At 35.5% G+C, this 18,685-nt stretch overlaps 1 protein-coding gene across 7 annotated transcripts in view; it reads right to left on the bottom strand.

Annotated features, from left to right (window-relative positions):
• The window catches only part of KHDRBS2 (KH RNA binding domain containing, signal transduction associated 2), a 609,247-nt gene that overhangs the window by 10,734 nt on the left and 579,828 nt on the right, over positions 1-18,685 (bottom strand). For 3 of the 7 annotated variants that reach the window (XR_012517327.1, XR_012517329.1, XR_012517330.1), the window contains exons 8-10: positions 18,255-18,313; positions 1,428-1,601; positions 40-168 (exon numbers count right to left, since the gene is read on the bottom strand). Coding sequence is in view for 1 of the 7 variants with exons in the window: in XM_003926360.3 (XP_003926409.1) it covers positions 1,504-1,601; positions 18,255-18,313 (157 nt within the window). In the remaining 6 variants the exon portion in view is untranslated. The other 4 variants (XR_012517325.1, XR_012517326.1, XR_012517328.1 and 1 more) reach the window with 2 other exon arrangements.

The following is an 18,685-nucleotide window of genomic DNA, read 5'->3' as shown; positions in this document are numbered from 1 at the left end:
GTTGCATAGGCAAAATTACAGAGTTACTATTTGTGTTACCTGTTTAACGTTTAGTCATCCTTTGAGTCCTGCGACATATTTCCTTAATAATCATCAGCCATCAAGTCTGATAGTCTCAAAAGAAATATCAGCCCTCTAAACTGCCTTCAAGGGCGGTGATATTTAGCACTGAAAATTACAAATAAAGTTTTTGAGGTTGAATAGCAACAACTGGCCAGTGACACTGATGATTTGTTTGTCGAAACAAATTGTTATAAACTACGCAAATGAAGTCCACGCACTCCTTTGAGTGAAAACAATAAAGTGAATCTACGCAATGCTTACATGTTGGATGGGATATTTAATGTGCGGGGAAACTCAAAGGTTGAAGAACTAGGCATTTAGACAGTGGTAAGTGGTAATCTTACCTCTTTATACTCCATTACTCTTTCTCACGAGAGACATGCTAATGCAAACAAGTCAATCAGAATTTGTGTTTAGCAAGATAAAGCTTAGAGGATAGTTTAAAATCCATTTATTATTCTAAATCCATTTTTTTCCATTAACATGTTATACATTAGTGTTTACTAACCATGATTCATGTAACAGTTTAGTTTGTTAACTTTTAAATTATTTAACAACCATAAGTTATTAATACATTTTTAAGTATTACACAAAAATCTTAAAACAGGCTTGGGTTCATTTTTGTAATTTTTAAATAGAAAACATTTTAGGCATCTCTTGAAGAAGAAATAAAGCAGGCATTTAAAGCTAGAAAACAAGTAATTCCAAATTTAGTTTTTACAAAAGTTTTCAGCTTTATTGACAAATTATGGCAAACATATTTGACAAATTGTGGTTTCCTATTTAGAGAAACTTACACATGGAACTTTATGTGTGTGTTTTTTTTCTTTTTTAACAAATACAGGTTAAAACACTGAACAAATTCAGTTAGCTACATACATACAGTAGCTGCTTGTTTTCAACCCCATTAAAACAGCATTTAAAATTAAATCTACAAACTTAATATCGAACATCTTTGTCTAACTAACAGATATTAAAAGACAGGTTAAAACATCTTATCTACAACTTTATTATCAGCTAGTTCAAAAATCATATTACAGTCTTTTAGCAACTCTAAACAAAGTTTCTGCTAGTTGGTTGAGACTCAAAATCTGTTAACAGATTCATGCTCTTTCCCCCCCCCCCAAAAAAAAAAAAAAAAAAGAAAAAGATTACACACAACAGTGAAAACAACTAAGAGAATATCATTCTACTGAAAGGTTTCTAGACTATGCCTGCCAATGTCTTTTTCAGTCCATTTTGTAAAATAATACTAGGGTCAATGTCACGCCAGCAGTATAGAGGGAAATACAAGAAATATATGGGAGTAATCATGAGCAGTTATCCCTAGAATAGAAAAAAACAAACAAAAAAAGGACTATTACTTGTCTTGTTGCTGTTTATGTGGAGACCACAGGCTATGAATTGTCTTTGAGGTGAGGTCACAGGTGGGAAGGACCTTCAATATCTACCGTAGGGGTGTTCCCTGTAACCCCCTCTGGCTGACCTCGGAGGTGGTGCCTTCAAGCTAGAGCGGGTTGTGGCCCATTCTTCTGTTGCTATGAAAAAGAGAAAGACAGTAACACACATATGACTTCACAGTTACCAAAAATAGTCATTTAAGACACAATAGTTGACCAAGAAAAAGAAAATAAAAGATCTCAAAACTGAACGGTAAAGCCTATTTTTTCTACACCCTGAGACCATCCAAAAAGTATGAGTATGTAAATGTGTATTGTGTGTTTATTATGTGTTAGATTTCAATGCCACAAAATAGAAAGCGTATCATGTGAACGCCTGCCCATAAAATAGTTTTACACAGAATTCTTAAAAAACAAATTGGATATAGTAAACCAGTAGTCCTTAGCCCTTGAATAACTTGAGAATCAGCTGGGAATATTAAACAATCAAAATAAAAGATAACTAATGCCTGTTCTCTGTTCCCCAAATCTACCGATTAGAAAACTCTACAGGCTGGGACCTAGGGTTTGGTATTTTTCAAACCCCAGATGATTGTTATATGGGTAGAAGTCTCTTGTGCTAAGTTGTATAGAGAAAATGATAGATAAGCAGATTACAGAGTAGAAAAAACTTTAAGCAGCAAAATCAGTAAACAAAACAAAATGAACAACAAAAACCCGAAAGACGTTAGTTCTTCTGAGTAAACAACTCAGTAAATAAAGAAGTATTAGTACACTAGGAAAACTCCATTTACCTGCTATGGTAAATGGAGTTTCTATTACCCTAAATATTTTGAAATCTAGCCAAAAAAGCAAGAAACAAGCAACCAAGCTTTGGAGTGCTGTGGAAAAGAGCTGTTGTCAAGTCTGTGTCCCCAGAAAAGAAATTCTTCTTTAAAAGAATTTAATGTTGGGTTTCTGGTAACATTTTATGTAATTCCAACAACTAGGTTATTTTGGTCTCTCAGTCAGAATTTAGTTCCTCATCAAGAGCGTATTTCATGCATGGGTGGGTAAAAGGAGGTGTGGACAGAGGGAAGAAGATTACTACATAGATATTGATAACTGATATATAAAGTAATGGAAATATTAACTAGGAAATAAGTGCAGAATGAGGACAACAAATGCAGAGTGTTCACCCCTAGGTAGTTCATCTGTTCGTAAGAATTAGTTCCGAAAGATTAAAAGAAAAGCATAAAAAAATTTCAGTTATACTCATTATAATATAGAGCAAATGAAAACCATCTACTATGTAGAAAAATGATCAAAAGTTTATCAGTATTGTGAAAAATGGCACTTAAATGGAAGAAGATGAGTTTTCTGAGACTATCCTCACCAGGGTGTTATTATTACAACTAATACCTGATAATAAAGGAAATATTATATCTATTTAGTATTTTATTTCTGTATGTGATAGGATATAAAATAGGAGTAAGAAACGAAATGAATATGAAAAATGTTGCCATTGCTGAAAATACAGGTTTACCTGTATCAGAGGTTGTTATGCTGTGGCCTGTGAACCAAATTTGACCAGCTGTTTGTTTTGTAAATAGTTTTACTGGAACCCAGGCGTGCTGCTTACTTACATATTTTCTATTGCTGCTTTCACGATATGAAAGAAAAGTTGAGTAACTGTAACAGATTATACTGCTTAAAAAGCATAAAAATATTTATACTCTGGGCTTTTACAGAAAAGGTTTATAGATCCCGGTTCTAGACCATGTTGTTTTTGGTGAAATCTTTCTGCTGTAATCTTTCGAGGGCGGGAATTTATCCCCAGACCATTTATCTTTCTCTAAGAAGAATGAGAAGAGTATTTTCCATGCATTTGCTTGATTGGAATTAAATAAAACTGGTTTGGTGTACTCACAGAGAACACACACTTAGCATGTGCAACAATTATGTAAAATGAACATTTATACCGTGTTTATGAGACAGTCAAGACTATATCATTGTTCTTATTCTCTGATGGTAAAATGTATCCCTATTTATTACGATTTTTAACAAAATAAATGTACTACTTTTTGCTCCAATTTTCCTAGAGTATTAGAAGTCGCTGGGTTTCAGTCTACAGGATTTCAGAGCTGAGATCATAGAGGTTTCAAATTTTCCCAGGAATTAAAAGTCCCAGGTTCCTTCTTAGATTCTGAATGTTCCTGCAAAACAGCTGAACAACGATAAGCAGAGTGACAGAATATTTGTCACATACACTCCTGGATTTTTTCAGAATTGTAAATTGACATAAACCCCTGGACTTGCTACATAGGACTAAGTATTTAATAAGTACTCATTGACATGGCTTCAGTTGACTTTTTCTAAATCTCTAGGGCAGTTAATTGATGAACTAACTCTTCGTTTCCTGTTAGCCGGCATTAGAATAGGGATTGTCCCTATTCACTGTTGTTTCCCCAGTGCCTGGGAGAAAAGCAATGCCTAGTTAGTGCTGAATGCAGTGAACGATTACATGAAAGAAAGGACGGATGAATGAACAAAGGAATTATGCAGAAAGTTCCAGTGATAAGGCAAAAAACCGATATAGTTGAGCGATGGAAATTTAACATTTATTTTAAAAGCTCTTTAACTTGATATCTTACATACTTGTTAGGGAGTTAAAAATCATACTTCTTACTCAAAAGGGTTAGTTATCTATCAAAAATATTTCACTACTGAATTCAATGAAGAAATTGTAGTGGGATCCCATTATTAAAAAGTACAAAAACATCATGTTTCGTGGCACTAAAATGTGTTCTTTTATAACCCTCTGCCTTTATGTGGATTAATACTATGTTCTCTCCTTCTTGCTCAAGGCTACAAAATGGAAATTACTCTTAGTTCATGATACTTGTAACTGGGAAGGTAAAACACCAGCCAAAGTGAATTCCTACCCAGCAAAAGTTAAGTTTCTGATTTTCCAAGATTCCACACCATTAGCAGAAGAAATTAAGAGTTTATTTCACTTAATTCAGACTTTGTTTCCATTGTTTACATGTTCTTCATAACAACAGTAAAGAAAGATCAGGAAAAATATTATTTTTATTTATGTCCATCTATATCTTTCCTAATACCAGAATGTTTATATATGTTACACATTTACAGTTGGCACATGGTAATGCATGCCAGTTTTTCTTGGTGAAAGTAAGTTCTTTGGACTACGCTTAGAGAGTACTGATCCAATGAATGTTTTTCCATTGCTACCATATAGTGTGTCATTGAACTTTATATGGTCAGCCAATCCTCTCATTGCTCACCAGTGATATTTAGGTCTCTGATTTGTTTATTGTAAGTACCACAGATAGAAGGGATTCTAAGTTGAGTCCCATGGATTCTTGAGCATGGAAGAGATCCAGACATTGGGAGAGACAAACCATGACTGGGTCACACATGATGGAATTTCTCTGAAGTTTGAAGTTATGAAGACCCACAGATGAACTCCGAATTTATCTGTCTTCCTAGGTCTCTTAGTAGACAAGTAGATTGTAATTTTTTATTTATCGTACTTTAAGTGCTGGGGTACATGTGCAGAACATGCAGGTTTGTTACATAGGTATACATGTGCCACGGTGGTTGGCTGCATCCATCACCCTGTCTTCTACATTAGGTATTTCTCCTCACACTATCCCGTCTATAGTCCCACATCCCCCGAGAGTTCCCGATGTATGATGTTCTCCTCCCTGTGTCCTTGCAGTCCATTGTTCAACTCCCACTCATAAGTGAGAACATGTAGTGTTTGGTTTTCTGTTCTTGTGTTAGTTTGCTGAGAATGATGGTTTCCAGATTCATCCATGTCCCTGCAAAAGGCATGAATTCATCCTTTTTATAGCTGCAGAGTGTTCCACGGTGTATATGTGCCGCATTTTCTTTATCCAGTCTATCACTGATGGGCATTTGGTTTGGTGCCAAGTCTTTGCTATTGTGAACAGTGCTGCAATAAACATATGTGTGCATGTGTCTTTATATCAGAAGGATTTATAATTCTTTGGGTATATGCCCAGTAATGGGATTGCCAGATCAAATGGTATTTCTAGTTCAAGATCCTTGAGGAATGGCCACACTGTCTTTCACAATGGCTGAACCAATTTACACTTATACCAACAGTGTAAAAGCATTCTAATTTCTCCACATCTTCCCCAGCATCCGTTGTCTCCTGACTTTTTGGTGACTGCCATTCCAACTTGTGTGAGATCGTATCTCAATGTGGTTTTGACTTGCATTTCTCTAATGACCAGTGATGGTGAGCTTTTTTGCATATGTTCATTGGCTGCATAAATGTTGCTTTTGAGGTGTCTGTTCATTTCCTTTGTCCAATTTTTGATGGCGTTGTTTTTTTCCTATAAATTTGTTTAAGTTCTTTGTATATTTTGGATATTAGCCCTTTGTCAGATGGGTAGACTGCAAAAATTTTCTCCCATTCTGTAGATTGCATGTTCACTCTGATGATAGTTACTTTTGCTCTGTAGAAGCTCTTTGGTTTATTTAAATCTCATTTATCTAATCTATTTTGGCTTTTGTTGTCATTGCTTTTGGTGTTTCAGTTATGAAGTCTTTGCCCATTTCTATTTCCTGAATGGTACTGCTTAGGTTTTCTTCTAGGGTTTTTATGGTTTTAGGTCTTACATTTAAATCTTTAATCCATCTGGAGTTTTTTTTTTTTTCATAAGGTGTAAGAAAGGGACCCAGTTTCAGCTTTCTGCATATGGTTACCCAGTTTTTGCAATACCACTTATTAAATAGGAAATCCTTTTCCCATTGATTTTGTCAGGTTTGTCAAAGATCAGATGGTTGTAGGTGTGTGGAGTTATTTCTGAGGCCTCTGTTCAGTTCCATTGGTGTGTATCTCTGTTTTGGTACCAGTACCATGCTGATTTGGTTACTGTAGACTTGTAGAGTAGTTTGAAATCAGGTAGTGTGATGCCTCCACCTTTTTTTTTTTTTTTTTCCTTAGAATTTTCTTAGCTATGCGTGCTCCTTTTTGGTTTCATATGAAATTTAATTACCGTTATATCCTAATTGTGAACTCAAGGAGGGTTAAAAAGAATGTCTGACAAACTTTAGGCTGCACCAAGAACAATATTCCAGATAGTTTTGCATGTGATGCATAATTTTTACCAGCTTTTTTTTCTTTTAAGTCAAGGTTGAGATTTAACTCCCCAACACACAATTGTTCCAAAAAGTAGTTAATTATGTTTATTACTACTTAAACTTACAGTTTTTGTAAAGCGGACTTAAAATACCAGGTTCTGTAATACACTGTTTTCTAACAAAATATGCAGTGTTATAAAAGTAGTCTTCACATAAATTATATATCACCTTCAAGAATGCAAATTACTGGCACAGTTTGACCATTGATCTTTTCAGTAGTCATGAGAAGCAGATACTGACAGGAAAAAAATGGGCTTTAAGTATAATTTGGTCGTATTACTGTGAGAGAAATTATAAAGATAATTATCAAAAGTTGGATATTACAAATTAAGCTCATAGGTTCCTTTTAATGTGCCCCCATGCGTGTGGCTATCTAAAACTTATTCTCAACCTTAGCTTAGGGTAGAACCATCCATGAAGCTTTAAAATAATTTCTTTTTTTTATTATTATACTTTAAGATCTGGGGTACCTGTGCAGAATGTGCGGGTTTGTTACATAGGTAAACATGTGCCATGGTGGTTTGCTGCATCCATTACCCTGTCTTCTACGTTAGGTATTTCTCCTAATGCTATCCCTCCCCTATCCACCAACACCCTGGTATCCTTCCCATAGACCCCAACCCTGATAGGCCCTGGCATGTGATGTTTCCTTCCCTGTGTCCACGTGTTCTCATTGTTCAATACCCACTTATGAGTGAGAACATGGGGTGTTTGGTTTTCTGTTCTTGTGTCAGTTTGCTGAGAATGATGGTTTCCAGATTCATCCATGTCCCTGAAAAGAATATGAACTCATCCTTTTTTATGGCTGCATAGTATTCCATGGTGTATATGTGCCACATTTTCTTTATCCAGTCTATCATTGATTGGCATTTGGGTTGGTTCCAAGCCTTTGGTATTGTGAACAGTGCCGCAGTGAACATATGTGTATATGTGTCTTTATAACAGAATGATTTATAATTGTTTGAGTATATACCCAGTAATGGAATTGCTTAGTCAAATGGTATTTCTGGTTCTAGATCCTTGATGAACTGCCACACTGTCTTCCACAATGGCTGAACTAATTGACACTCCCAGCAACAGTGTAAAAACGGTCCTATTTCTCCCCATTCTCTAGAGCATCTGTGTCTCCTGATTTTTTAATAATCACCATTCTAACAGGCATAAGATGGTTTTTCAATGTGGTTTTGATTTCATTTCTCTAATGACCACTGATGATGAGTTTTTTTCCATCTGTTGGCTCCATAAATGTCTTCTTTTAAGTGTCTGTTCGTGTCCTTCACCCACTTTTTGATGAGTTTTTTTTCTCTTGTAAATTTGTTTACGTTCTATGTAGATTCTAGTTATTAGCCCTTTGTCAGATGGGTATATGGCAAAAATGTTTTCCCATTCTGTTGGTTACCGGTTCATTGTAATGATAGTTTCTTTTACTGTGCTATGCTCTTTAGTTTAATTAATTCCATTTGTCCATTTTGGATTTTGTTGCCATCACTTTTGGTGTTTCAGTCATAAAGTCCTTGCCCATGGCATAAATGGTATTGCATAGGTTTTCTTTTAGGGTTTTTATTCTGTCAGGTCTTACATTTAAATCTTTAATGCATCTGGAGATAGTTTTTGTATGAGGAGTAAAGAACGCATCCAGTTTCAGCTTTCTGCACATGGCTAGCCAGTTTTCCCAACATCATTTATTAAATAGGGATTCCTTTCCCCATTGCTTGGTTTTGTCAGGTTTGAAAAAGATCAGATGGTTGTAGATGTGTGACAGTATTTCTGAGGCCTCTGTTCTTTTCCATTGGTCTATATCTCTGTTTTGGTACCAGTACCATGCTGTTTTGATTACTGTAGCCTTGTAGTGTAGTTTGAAGTCAGTAGCTGATGCCTCCAGCTTTGTTTTTTTTTTTTTTTTTTTTTCTTAGGATCGTCTTGGCTATGTGAGCTCTCTTTTGGTTCCATATGAAGTTTAAGGTGTTTTTTTTTCCCCCCAGTTCTGTGAAGAAAATCAATGGTAGCTTGATGGGGATAGCACTGAATCTATAAATTACTTTGGGCAGTATGGCCATTTTCATGATATTTATTCTTCTTAATCATGAGCATGGAATGTTTTTCCATCTTTTTGTGTCCTCTCATTTCCTTGAGCAGTGGTTTGTAGTTTTCCTTGAAGAGGCTCTTCACATCCCTTGTTAGTTGTATTCTAGGTATTTTATTCTCTTTGTAGCAATTTTGAATGGAGGTTCACTGATGATTTGAGTGAACTTATTGGTGTTATTAGTGTATAGGAATGCTTTTGATTTTTGCACATTGATTTTATATTCTGAGACTTTGCTGAAGTTTCTTATGAGCTTGAGATTTTTGGCTGAGATAATGGGGCCTTCTAAATATATATTCATATCATCTGTAAATAGAGACAATTTGACTTCCTCTCTAATTGAATACCATTTATTTCTTTTTCTTGCGTGATTACCCTGGCCAGAACTTCCAATATTATGTTGAATAGGAGTGGTGAGAGAGGGCATCTTTGTCTTGTGCCGCTTTTCTAAGGGAATGCTTCCAGTTTTTGCCCAACTAGTATGATTTTGGCTGTGGGTTTGTCCTAAATAGCTCTTATTAGTTTGAGATATATTCCATTGATACCTACTTTATTGAGAGTTTTTAGCACAAAGAATTGTTGAATTTTGTCAAAGGTCTTCTCTGCATCCATTGAGATAATCATGTGGTTTTTGTCACTTGTTCGGTTTATGTGATGGATTATGTTTATAGATTTGCATATGTTAAACCAGCCTTACATCCCAGGGATGAAGCTGACTTGATTGTCATGGATAAGCTTTTTGAGGTGCTGTTGGATTTGGTTTGCCAGTATTTTATTGAGGATTTTTGCATAAATATTCATCATGGATACTGGCCTGAAGTTTTCCTTTGTAGTTGTGTCTCTGCCAGTTTTTAGTATGATACTGGTCTCATAAAATGAGTTAAGGAGGAGTCCCTATTTTTGTATTGTTTGGAATAGTTTCAGAAGACATGGTACTAGCTCCTTTTTGTACCTGTAGTAGAATTTGGCTGTGAACCTGTCTGGTCCTGGACTTTTTTTGGTTGGTAGGTTATTAATTGCTGCCTGAATTTCAGACCTTGTTATTGGTCTGTTCAGGGATTTTACTTCTTCCTGGTTTAGTCTTGGGAGTGTGTAAGTGTCCAGGAATGTATTCATTTCTTCTAGATTTACTAGTTTATTTGCATAGAGGTGTTTGTATTTCTGTGGAATCAGTGGTGATATCCACTTTATCGTTTTTTGTTGGATCTATTTGATTCTTCTCTCTTTTCTTCTTTATTAGTCTGGCTAGCAGCATATCTATTTTGTTGATCTTTTCAAAAAACATTTAGTGCTATCAGTTTTTGTCTACACACTGCTTTAGATGTGTCCCAGAGATTCTGGTATATTGTGTCTTCACTCTCATTGGTTTCAAAAAACATCTTTATTTCTGCCTTCATTTCATTATTTATCCAGTTGTCGGTTTTCATCTAGTTGTGTGTTTTGAGTGAGTTTCTTAATCCTGAGTTCTAATTTGATTGCACTGTGGACTGAGAGACTGTTTGTTATGATTTCGGTTCTTTTGCACTTGCTGATGAGTGTTTTACTTCCAATTATGTGGTCAATTTTAGAATAGGTGCAATGTGTCACTGAAATAAAGGAATGTCACTGAAAAAAAAAGAACTCTCCATGCCAAATCCATATTCTGTGGATTTGGCATGGAGAGTTCTGTAGACTTCTATTAGGTCCACTTGGTCCAGATATGAGTTCAAGTCCTGGATATCCTTGTTAATTTTCTATCTCATTGATCTAATATTGACAGTGGGTTGTTAAGGTCTCCCACTATTATTGTGTGTGAGTGTAAGTCTCTTTGTAGGTCATTAGGAACTTGCTTTATCTATCTCAGTGCTTCTGTATTGGGTGCATATATATTTAGGATAGTTAGCTCTTCTCGTTGCATTGATCCCTTTACCATTATGTAATGCCCTTGTTTGTTTCTTTTGATCTTTGTCAGTTTAAAGTATGTTTTATTAGAAACTAGGATTGCAACCCCTGCTTTCTTTCTTTTTTTTTTTTTTCTTTCTATTTGCTCAGTAAAATCTTCCTCCATCCTGTTATTTGGAACCTATGTGTATCTTTGCATGTGAGGTGGGTGTCCTGAATACAGCCCACCAATGGGTCTTTAGTATTCATCCAATTTGCCACTCTGTGTCTTTTGATTGGGGCATTTAGTCCATTTACATTTAGGGTTAATATTGTTATGTGTGAATTTGATCCTGCCATTTTGATGCTAGCTGGTTGTTTTGCCTGTTAGTTAATGCAGTTTCTTCATAGTGTCAATGGTCATTGCAATTTGGTATGTTTTTGCAGTGGTGTACCAGTTGTTCCTTCCATGCTTAGTGCTTCCTTCAGGAGCTCTTCTAAGGCAGACCTGGTGGTGACAAAATCTCTCAGCAGTTGCTTCTCCTCAAAGAATTTTATCTCTCTTTCACTTATGAAGCTTAGTTTGGCTGGATATGAAATTCTAGGTTGAAAATTTTTTTCTTTAAGGATGTTGAATATTGGCCCCTACTCTCTTTTGGCTTGTAGGGTTTCTGCCAAGAGGTCTGCTGTGAGTCTGAGGGGCTTCTTTTTGTGGGTAACCTGACCTTTCTCTCTGGCTACCCTTAGTATTTTTTCCTTTATTTATTTCAACCCTGGTGAATCTGATGATTATGTGTCTGGGGTTGCTCTTCTCGAGGAGTATCTTTATGGTGTTCTCTGTATTTCCTGAATTTGCATGTTGCCCTGCCTTGCTAGGTTGGGGAAGTTCTCCTGGATGATATCCTGAAGTATGTTCTCCAATTTGGTTTCATTCTCCCTGTCACTTTCAGGTACACTGATCAATCATAGATTTGATCTTTCATGTAATCCCATAGTTATTGGAGGCTTTGTTCATTTCTTTTCACTCTTTTTTTTCCTCTAATCTTTCCTTCTTGCTTTATTTCATGAGTTGATCTTCAGTCTCTGATATACTTTCTTCTGCTTGCTCAGTTTGGCTACTGAAACTTGTGTATGTCTCACCCAGTTCTCGTACTACGTGGTTCAGCTCCTACAAGTCATTTCTTCTCTATGCTGATTATTCTAGTTAGTATTTCATTTAACCTTTTTTTCGTGTTTTTTAGCTTCCTCGAATTGTGTTATAACATGTTCCTTAAGCTCAGAGAAGCTTGTGAAGCCTGATTCTGTCAGTTCATCAAACTCATTCTCTATCCAGTTTTGTTTCCTTGCTGATGAGGAGCTGTGATTCCTGATGGAGAAGAGGCATTCTGATTTTTGGAGATTTCAGCCTTTTTACCTAATTCTTTCCCATTTCTGTGGGTTTATCTACCTTTGGTCTTTGAAGTTGTTGGTGACTTTTAGATGAGTTCTCTGAGTGGATCGTGTTTCTGTTGATGTTGAAACTATTTCTTTCTGTTTGTTAGAACAGTTATTCCCCTCTGCTATAGGTCTGTTGGAATTTGCTGGAGGTCCACTCCAGACCCTGCTTGCCTCGGAATCACACACAGTGGCTGCAGAACAGCCAAGATTGCTGCCTGTTCTTTCCTCTGGTTGCTTCATCCCAGAGGGGTACCCACCAGATGCCAGCCAGAGCTCTCCTGTCTGAGGTGTCTCTCAGTCAGGATACACAGGGGTCAGGGAGTCAGATGAGGAGGCAGTCTGTCCCTTATCAGAGCTGGAGCACTGTGCCGGGAGATCCGTTGCTTCCTTCAGAACTCCAGCGGAAATGTGGAGATTACTTGCCTTCTGCCTCACTCTAGCTGGGAACTGTGGACTGGAGCTGTTCCTATTCAGCTGCCTTGGCAGAAATCCCCACTTTTAAATAATTCCAGTGGCTAGTTCTCATCTCCATAGGTTGTGATAGATTCAGTCTGGGGTGGAAACTGAACATTGAATTTTTTTTCAACAAGTGATCCTAAAATGTGTAATAATGGTTAATAATCTCTGAAACACTCAAAAGCGGGTTTCTGTTTCACGTAAAACTGTTGGATTAAGGAATGCATTATTCAAAACAAAACTGAAACTGTAAATACTTTGCATGTAAAATAAGCAATACAAGCAGTTAGTTACATAGTAGTGCACTGCTGTTTTTTATTGTTTCTTGCCTAGGCAACATGCTCTGCATTTATTACCAAGTCTAAGATGATTAGATATCCATCTAATGGCAACCTCTGAAATAGCAAAAAGAAAAAGATAATTTTAAAATTAATTTCACAAATGAACTTTTAAAAATACTTTAGAAGCCCTATTTCACTAGACCTTCTTACTTTCAAGTACAAATAAAGTTTAAAAATCTGTCTGAAAAGTAAAGCACAGTGATAGTTTTCCCCATCACCTATATCATGTAACAGCTTTAATACAATAAATCTCAGGAAAACTTAGTGATAAATTATTGACAGTATCAAGAAATCTCATTTCCATTTGTAAGTCAATTTTCCCAAATTTATATTTCTATTTACTATTAAAAATAGACAGTCTTTGTTCTTGAATTAAATGTCTGACCCAACTGCCAGTTAGCTTCATATTCCTTTGCTGATTTCACAGATTAATCAATGCAGGGCTTATTTTCACACTGGGAAAATAATCATTCCAGCTCCTTAACACAAAATGAATACATTTGTGTTCTGCAATTGACTTGAAGTGAGGCACTCAAATGCCCTAGAATATGGCACAAAATTTCTTTTTGCTTTCATTCATTTCAAGATAGCGTATTAATATTATCCTCTTTGCTTCCACACAGCTGTCATCTAAAATGCCACTAAAGAATGGCTGCATAATTAGCTCTTCAGTTCATACATTAAATACATTTTAATAAATAGCTCTTTTCTCAAGAAGAGAATATTGCTGTCCATTCTTAGCTATCAATCTCAGAGAGAACTTAGAGGGTATTTTTATGTGAAGCATTGCTTAGCTAAGCTAATGTAGGCACTGTATTTAAAATGCAGCCTTACTGAATTATAAGCTATTCAGACTCATCTGAAACAATTACAGTGATTCTGATAAATTAGAAAATATTTTTAAAATGAAGAAACTGATTTGGAATTCCTGTAAGTCAAATATTCATGCTCCAAAAACAAACTCAACTTATCAGAAATGTAATATTTAAATATTAATTTATAGCCAATTTAAAATCAATTAAATATTTAATAAATACCAATGCATTAAACATTAATTTTTATAATCAAGATAATATTTTAATAAAATCATTTGCAATTTTAATATTTAAATTTTATATTTACATTATCAGCAAGATAGTTTAATATTTAATATTAAATTATCTGCAAATATCCTGAATAATTTAACTGTGATAAAACCGAAAATAATATATTATTTTCTCAAAGTCCACATATTTATTTCAGTGATAAAATATAGGCCCAAAAAAGACAAATACAATTTCAGTTTTTATATAAAAAACATCATAAAGTATGAAGATTCAGAATGAAGTGTCCCACTGAAGGACTCAATTTTTATTTCTGCTAACTTATTTTAAATCATTTCTGGAGGAACTCTAAATGAGAAGCTCCATATAGGAGTCTTTGGAATGCAAGACCCTGGCATTCAGGAGAGCATTCCTTCTTCCTTCCCAGTCCTTCACTTGGCCCCACAGTTCTTCCAGCCAGTGTAAGCTGGAAAGGAAGGTGTCTGAGAGAGGTGACTGTAAGACTCCTCACATAACTCTCCAAGTCTTGGGGGGGGGGGGTTGCCAGGTGAAAATTGAGGCTATTAGTTTTGTCAAAATACAGACATTCCATTGGAATTTTGTACCTGTAGCCATGATATAACCACAGTGTAACAGAGAGGAGCTAGTGATTTAGAATGGAAGTTAATGAGTAACTGGAGATAGGAGATTTACATTTTTGAATAACCATTATTGATTTAAAAATTGTATACAATTGATTAAAGATGAGCTATAAATGGGTAATAGTTAATATGTGAAGTATGGACAGTTAATGAAAATCGATATTTGACTTTTGTGGGTCCTCAAATTACTGCTCAATCTTTTATCATCTGCCCATTTGTATATTTTATTATGAGCAACTTATCACCAACTACCTAGTATCTAATATACTACATAATACCTAATACCACAATCTGAGTGCACATAGTGCATATTAATTGGGCTGCAAGGTTATGGTGCTGAGCTCTTACTATTCTTCGTCCTCTGACTTTGTCCTTGCTCTGTTGCCTGCATAGGATGTGAGAGCATGAGGATTCTCAAAATGCAAATCTTATGATGATATGGATCTACAGCAAGTACTTTATTCTTTGGTTATGCAAAAAGAGGAATAAAACTTAGTAAAATAGGTAAATAATAGTTATTAGGTGAAAATTGCTGTCTAATTAATATCTTCCTTATTTTCTTCGGTCAAATCCCTTTCTATATTTTCCTTATTACTTTGTTTGTTATGAAGAATTTATTGACTACCTTTTATGTGCAGAAAATTTCTTGTTGCTAAATGGAATTTGGCCACGAATGAAACTTAGTGCTTATGGGCAGGTAGAGCTCCTAAAGTGGATCATTTCTCTGTAGACTTTGCTACAGCTAGAGAACCAGACTACAAAGAAAATACAATGTAAGACTCAATGGGATTATAGAGGTGAGTCCTGGCCCTCCTGACCACAGCCCCTGCATCTCCATTAAAAGGTTTTAGCGGCAAAAGTTAGTATTTACCCACTTTTTTCAATAGCATTACATGGTACTGACATTTCAAAATGTAAATAATTCAGAAATAGAAATCTCATCTCTTATCACCAACTATCCTGCGAAATATAATCAAATTTATCCTTTCCATTGATTTCAGTACATGTTAATTCTGTAAAGCCCATGAGCATGAGTGTCCTCAAACTGATATATCAAATGTAAAAATAATGACTGTATTTTGCAAGTAAAAATTCAGTTTTTCAAAAAGTCACTACTTACAAATAATAATATGCCTTCACTACAATACCTTGTAAGCTTCGAGATACTGTTCCCTACAGTATCTCCGAGACTGAGAACAATGGCTTACATGTGTTAGCCATTCAGTAAATATTTGTTAAATGAGTAATGTTCTCAGGAGTTGTATAAAATTATTACATAACATGGTTTAAAATCTGGTGCAATTTTTTCAATAGGTAGGGGTAAGTTCCTCAACACTAAATGTCCACCTTGTACAAATGTGCATCAATACCTATATGCAAAATTTCAGTGAATTAAAGAAAGGCTGAGTTTGTATCTTATTCACGGATCATCCTGAGTAACCAGTTGTACATGGCTCTGGCCTGATTCCTGTATGATTAAGAATGTGCATGGAACAAGAGAATTATAGTTATTACTGTGTCGAACTCAAAGAGTGCTGCAGGGACAGGTGTAGATGCTCTAAGATCCTAGGCAGTCTCACATCTCAGCCTGGCTGGCCCCCTGGTGTGGCTTTGGAGATGTCCTGGGTTTTAGAGGGTAGTGTTTTTATGAAATACCAACTGATGCCTCTGACCTCTTCCTTCCAATGAATGGAAAATACATAAGGAACAAAATTAATGCTATACTTCCTAAAGCAGCTTACCAACTGAGCCAGATATGTGCAGACTTGTTCATCACTTATATTCCTGTGAAATAATTTCTGATAAGTATGTTAATTTGTTTTGGAAAATAGTTCTATCTCCCGTAGCAGCAAAAGATGAGGTTAATTTGGTTAGTGCTAGAGAACCGTGGATTTGGGAAAGAGTAAGCCTGGTGCTCATTTTGGATTAATTATTTACTTTTTCCTGTAAAATAGTGTAAAAGACCTCCTTCCCCTTAAAATAGTGAAATAGCAAGAATTGCATTTTAAGAAATCTAAATTTAGGAAGAAAGATTCAGGATTTAAAAAGGAAGCTGAACATCTTTCCTCTAAACAAACTTGGGTTTAAAGTACCACATCCTAATCTTTTTACCAAGCTTACTGAAACCTACTCCTGCCTCCTGACAAAATAAACAACCAACCAACCAACTAACCAAAATAAATAAATATATAAATAAATAAATCACACTTGAATTCACATTCTTGTTCTGTCACTGGCACATTGTTGAACTAAGGCCAGGTGCTTAATGCTCTGAGTCTTATATTATCATCTGCATTTTTCAAGTGAGAAACTAAGCATGCATCCCAAAATCTTATCTGTTTCCCACCATTTTCTAGAGGATTCTAATGGGGTTAGAGTATACAAATAGATAGATGTATAATTTCTATAAGGATTACTTCTGCAATTACTAATCCGTATCATAAATGCTTAATACAGAGCATTTATGGTACTATTAATTAATAGGTATTCCAACCACTGATGAGAATGTAAGAACAGAGCTGAGCCTCATAGCCAACTCTCACATTGACTTCAACTTTGTTGTTTAGTTTCCTCATAAAAATGGAGATAAAAATACTGAATATTTCAATTTGTTATAAAGAAATAAATATAAAATGTCTGTAATCCTCTTATGCTTGGCAATAATTATGGTGGTGACTTATTTTTCTCCTCCTACTTCCAGGCTTCGCCTTGTGTTAGTTTATGACTGGTTTAGGGGAAGGTATTCTTCCTCCTTTCCTCTCCACATCAGGACGTGCCCTTCACCATCCTGATGCAGTATCCTATGAAGCCCCAAACACAGTCTCCTTTACTCTTCCCCCTAGAGAGGAAGAAAGTGAACTTGGTATTATTTATCTATTTTTGTTAGAGACAGAGTCTCACTCTGTTGCCTAGGCTGGAGTGCGGTGGCTAGTCACAGGCATGATCATTGCACAATTATAGCTTCAAACCTGGGCTGAAGCAATCCTCCTGCCTCAGCCTCTGGAGTAGCTGGGACTACAGGCCTGCACCCATGCCCAGCAGGTTGGTATTATTTTAATAAAAATTCAACACTATAAATATTTAAATGAGAGTCATCTTTCAAAGTGGTCATCTGGTGATGTCACATATGTATTTTAAGGAATCACAAACAATATCTCAAAAATGATGTACTGTATTAATATATTTTAGAAACTCTATAGATCTTAACTGAATATGATTTTTAAAGTGGTATTTTAATTAAGGAATGTCTTTTTAAATGAATTAATTTTATAGACTGGCATCCTTATTGACTATCAGTTCTTAGGAGCCAAGCATTATTTGGCTATGCATGCTAGAAAAATAATTTAAGAGTTACTTTATAATAACAATTTCTGCCCTTAAAATTTATAAATATTTCAAATATATATAACACTGAGATCTTTTGACAGCAGCAAAGACACAATATTGTTGCCAAATCAATGAGTCAGACAATGAACATAGTTAAACATCTAAGACACTATTCAGAATGATCACTGTTGCTGTTGAAAATGATTTATGATTGCGATTAATTGCTTTTACAATTTTGATCAAAATTGATCTGTCTAATTTTCTGGTACTAGCTGTGTAAGTCAAATCTCACCCTGGAATTACATAGATCAATTTAGTCTAGACTTCTGGAAAAACTAGGGAGAGAAAGATGGAAATAATTTTCGAGTTGTCAGTGACTGATGGATGTTCTGATTTCACATTTTCAGTAAAGAAAAAGGTCTTACCGTAGCTGTCATACGCATCCTCACTTACTCCATGACCATAGTCATAGTACTCAGGCACACTGCAACAAATTGAGACAGCAATCAATGTTACCATAATTAGGAAGAATCAACCCAGAAACTTATATGGACTTTGCAGGCAGAATGCGTGCTGAGGTAATATTCCAGGAACCTCAAGGCATAAAACACAATCCTTAATAAATCTTCAGTAACAAAAACACAGGTTATTGACAAGGAGTGCTATGATTTTTTTAAATGCCACCTCAGTATTTCTTTATCTCTATCCTCCAAGTTGATAAATCAGACTTCCCCTAAACACAAGTATAACACTTCAGAATTTGTCAAGAAGAGAGTTATAAAAGGTCTCTTTCCAAGAAAAAGTGCTCTAAGATGATCATGTATGACTTTTAATGCTGTTATCTTAAGAAATATGC

The sequence above is a fragment of the Saimiri boliviensis genome, chromosome 4 (assembly GCF_048565385.1).
Source record: "Saimiri boliviensis isolate mSaiBol1 chromosome 4, mSaiBol1.pri, whole genome shotgun sequence".
NCBI classification, from domain to species: domain Eukaryota; kingdom Metazoa; phylum Chordata; class Mammalia; order Primates; family Cebidae; genus Saimiri; species Saimiri boliviensis.
Note: the sequence above shows the minus strand (reverse complement) of the source record. Positions and strands in the feature narration are given on the sequence as shown.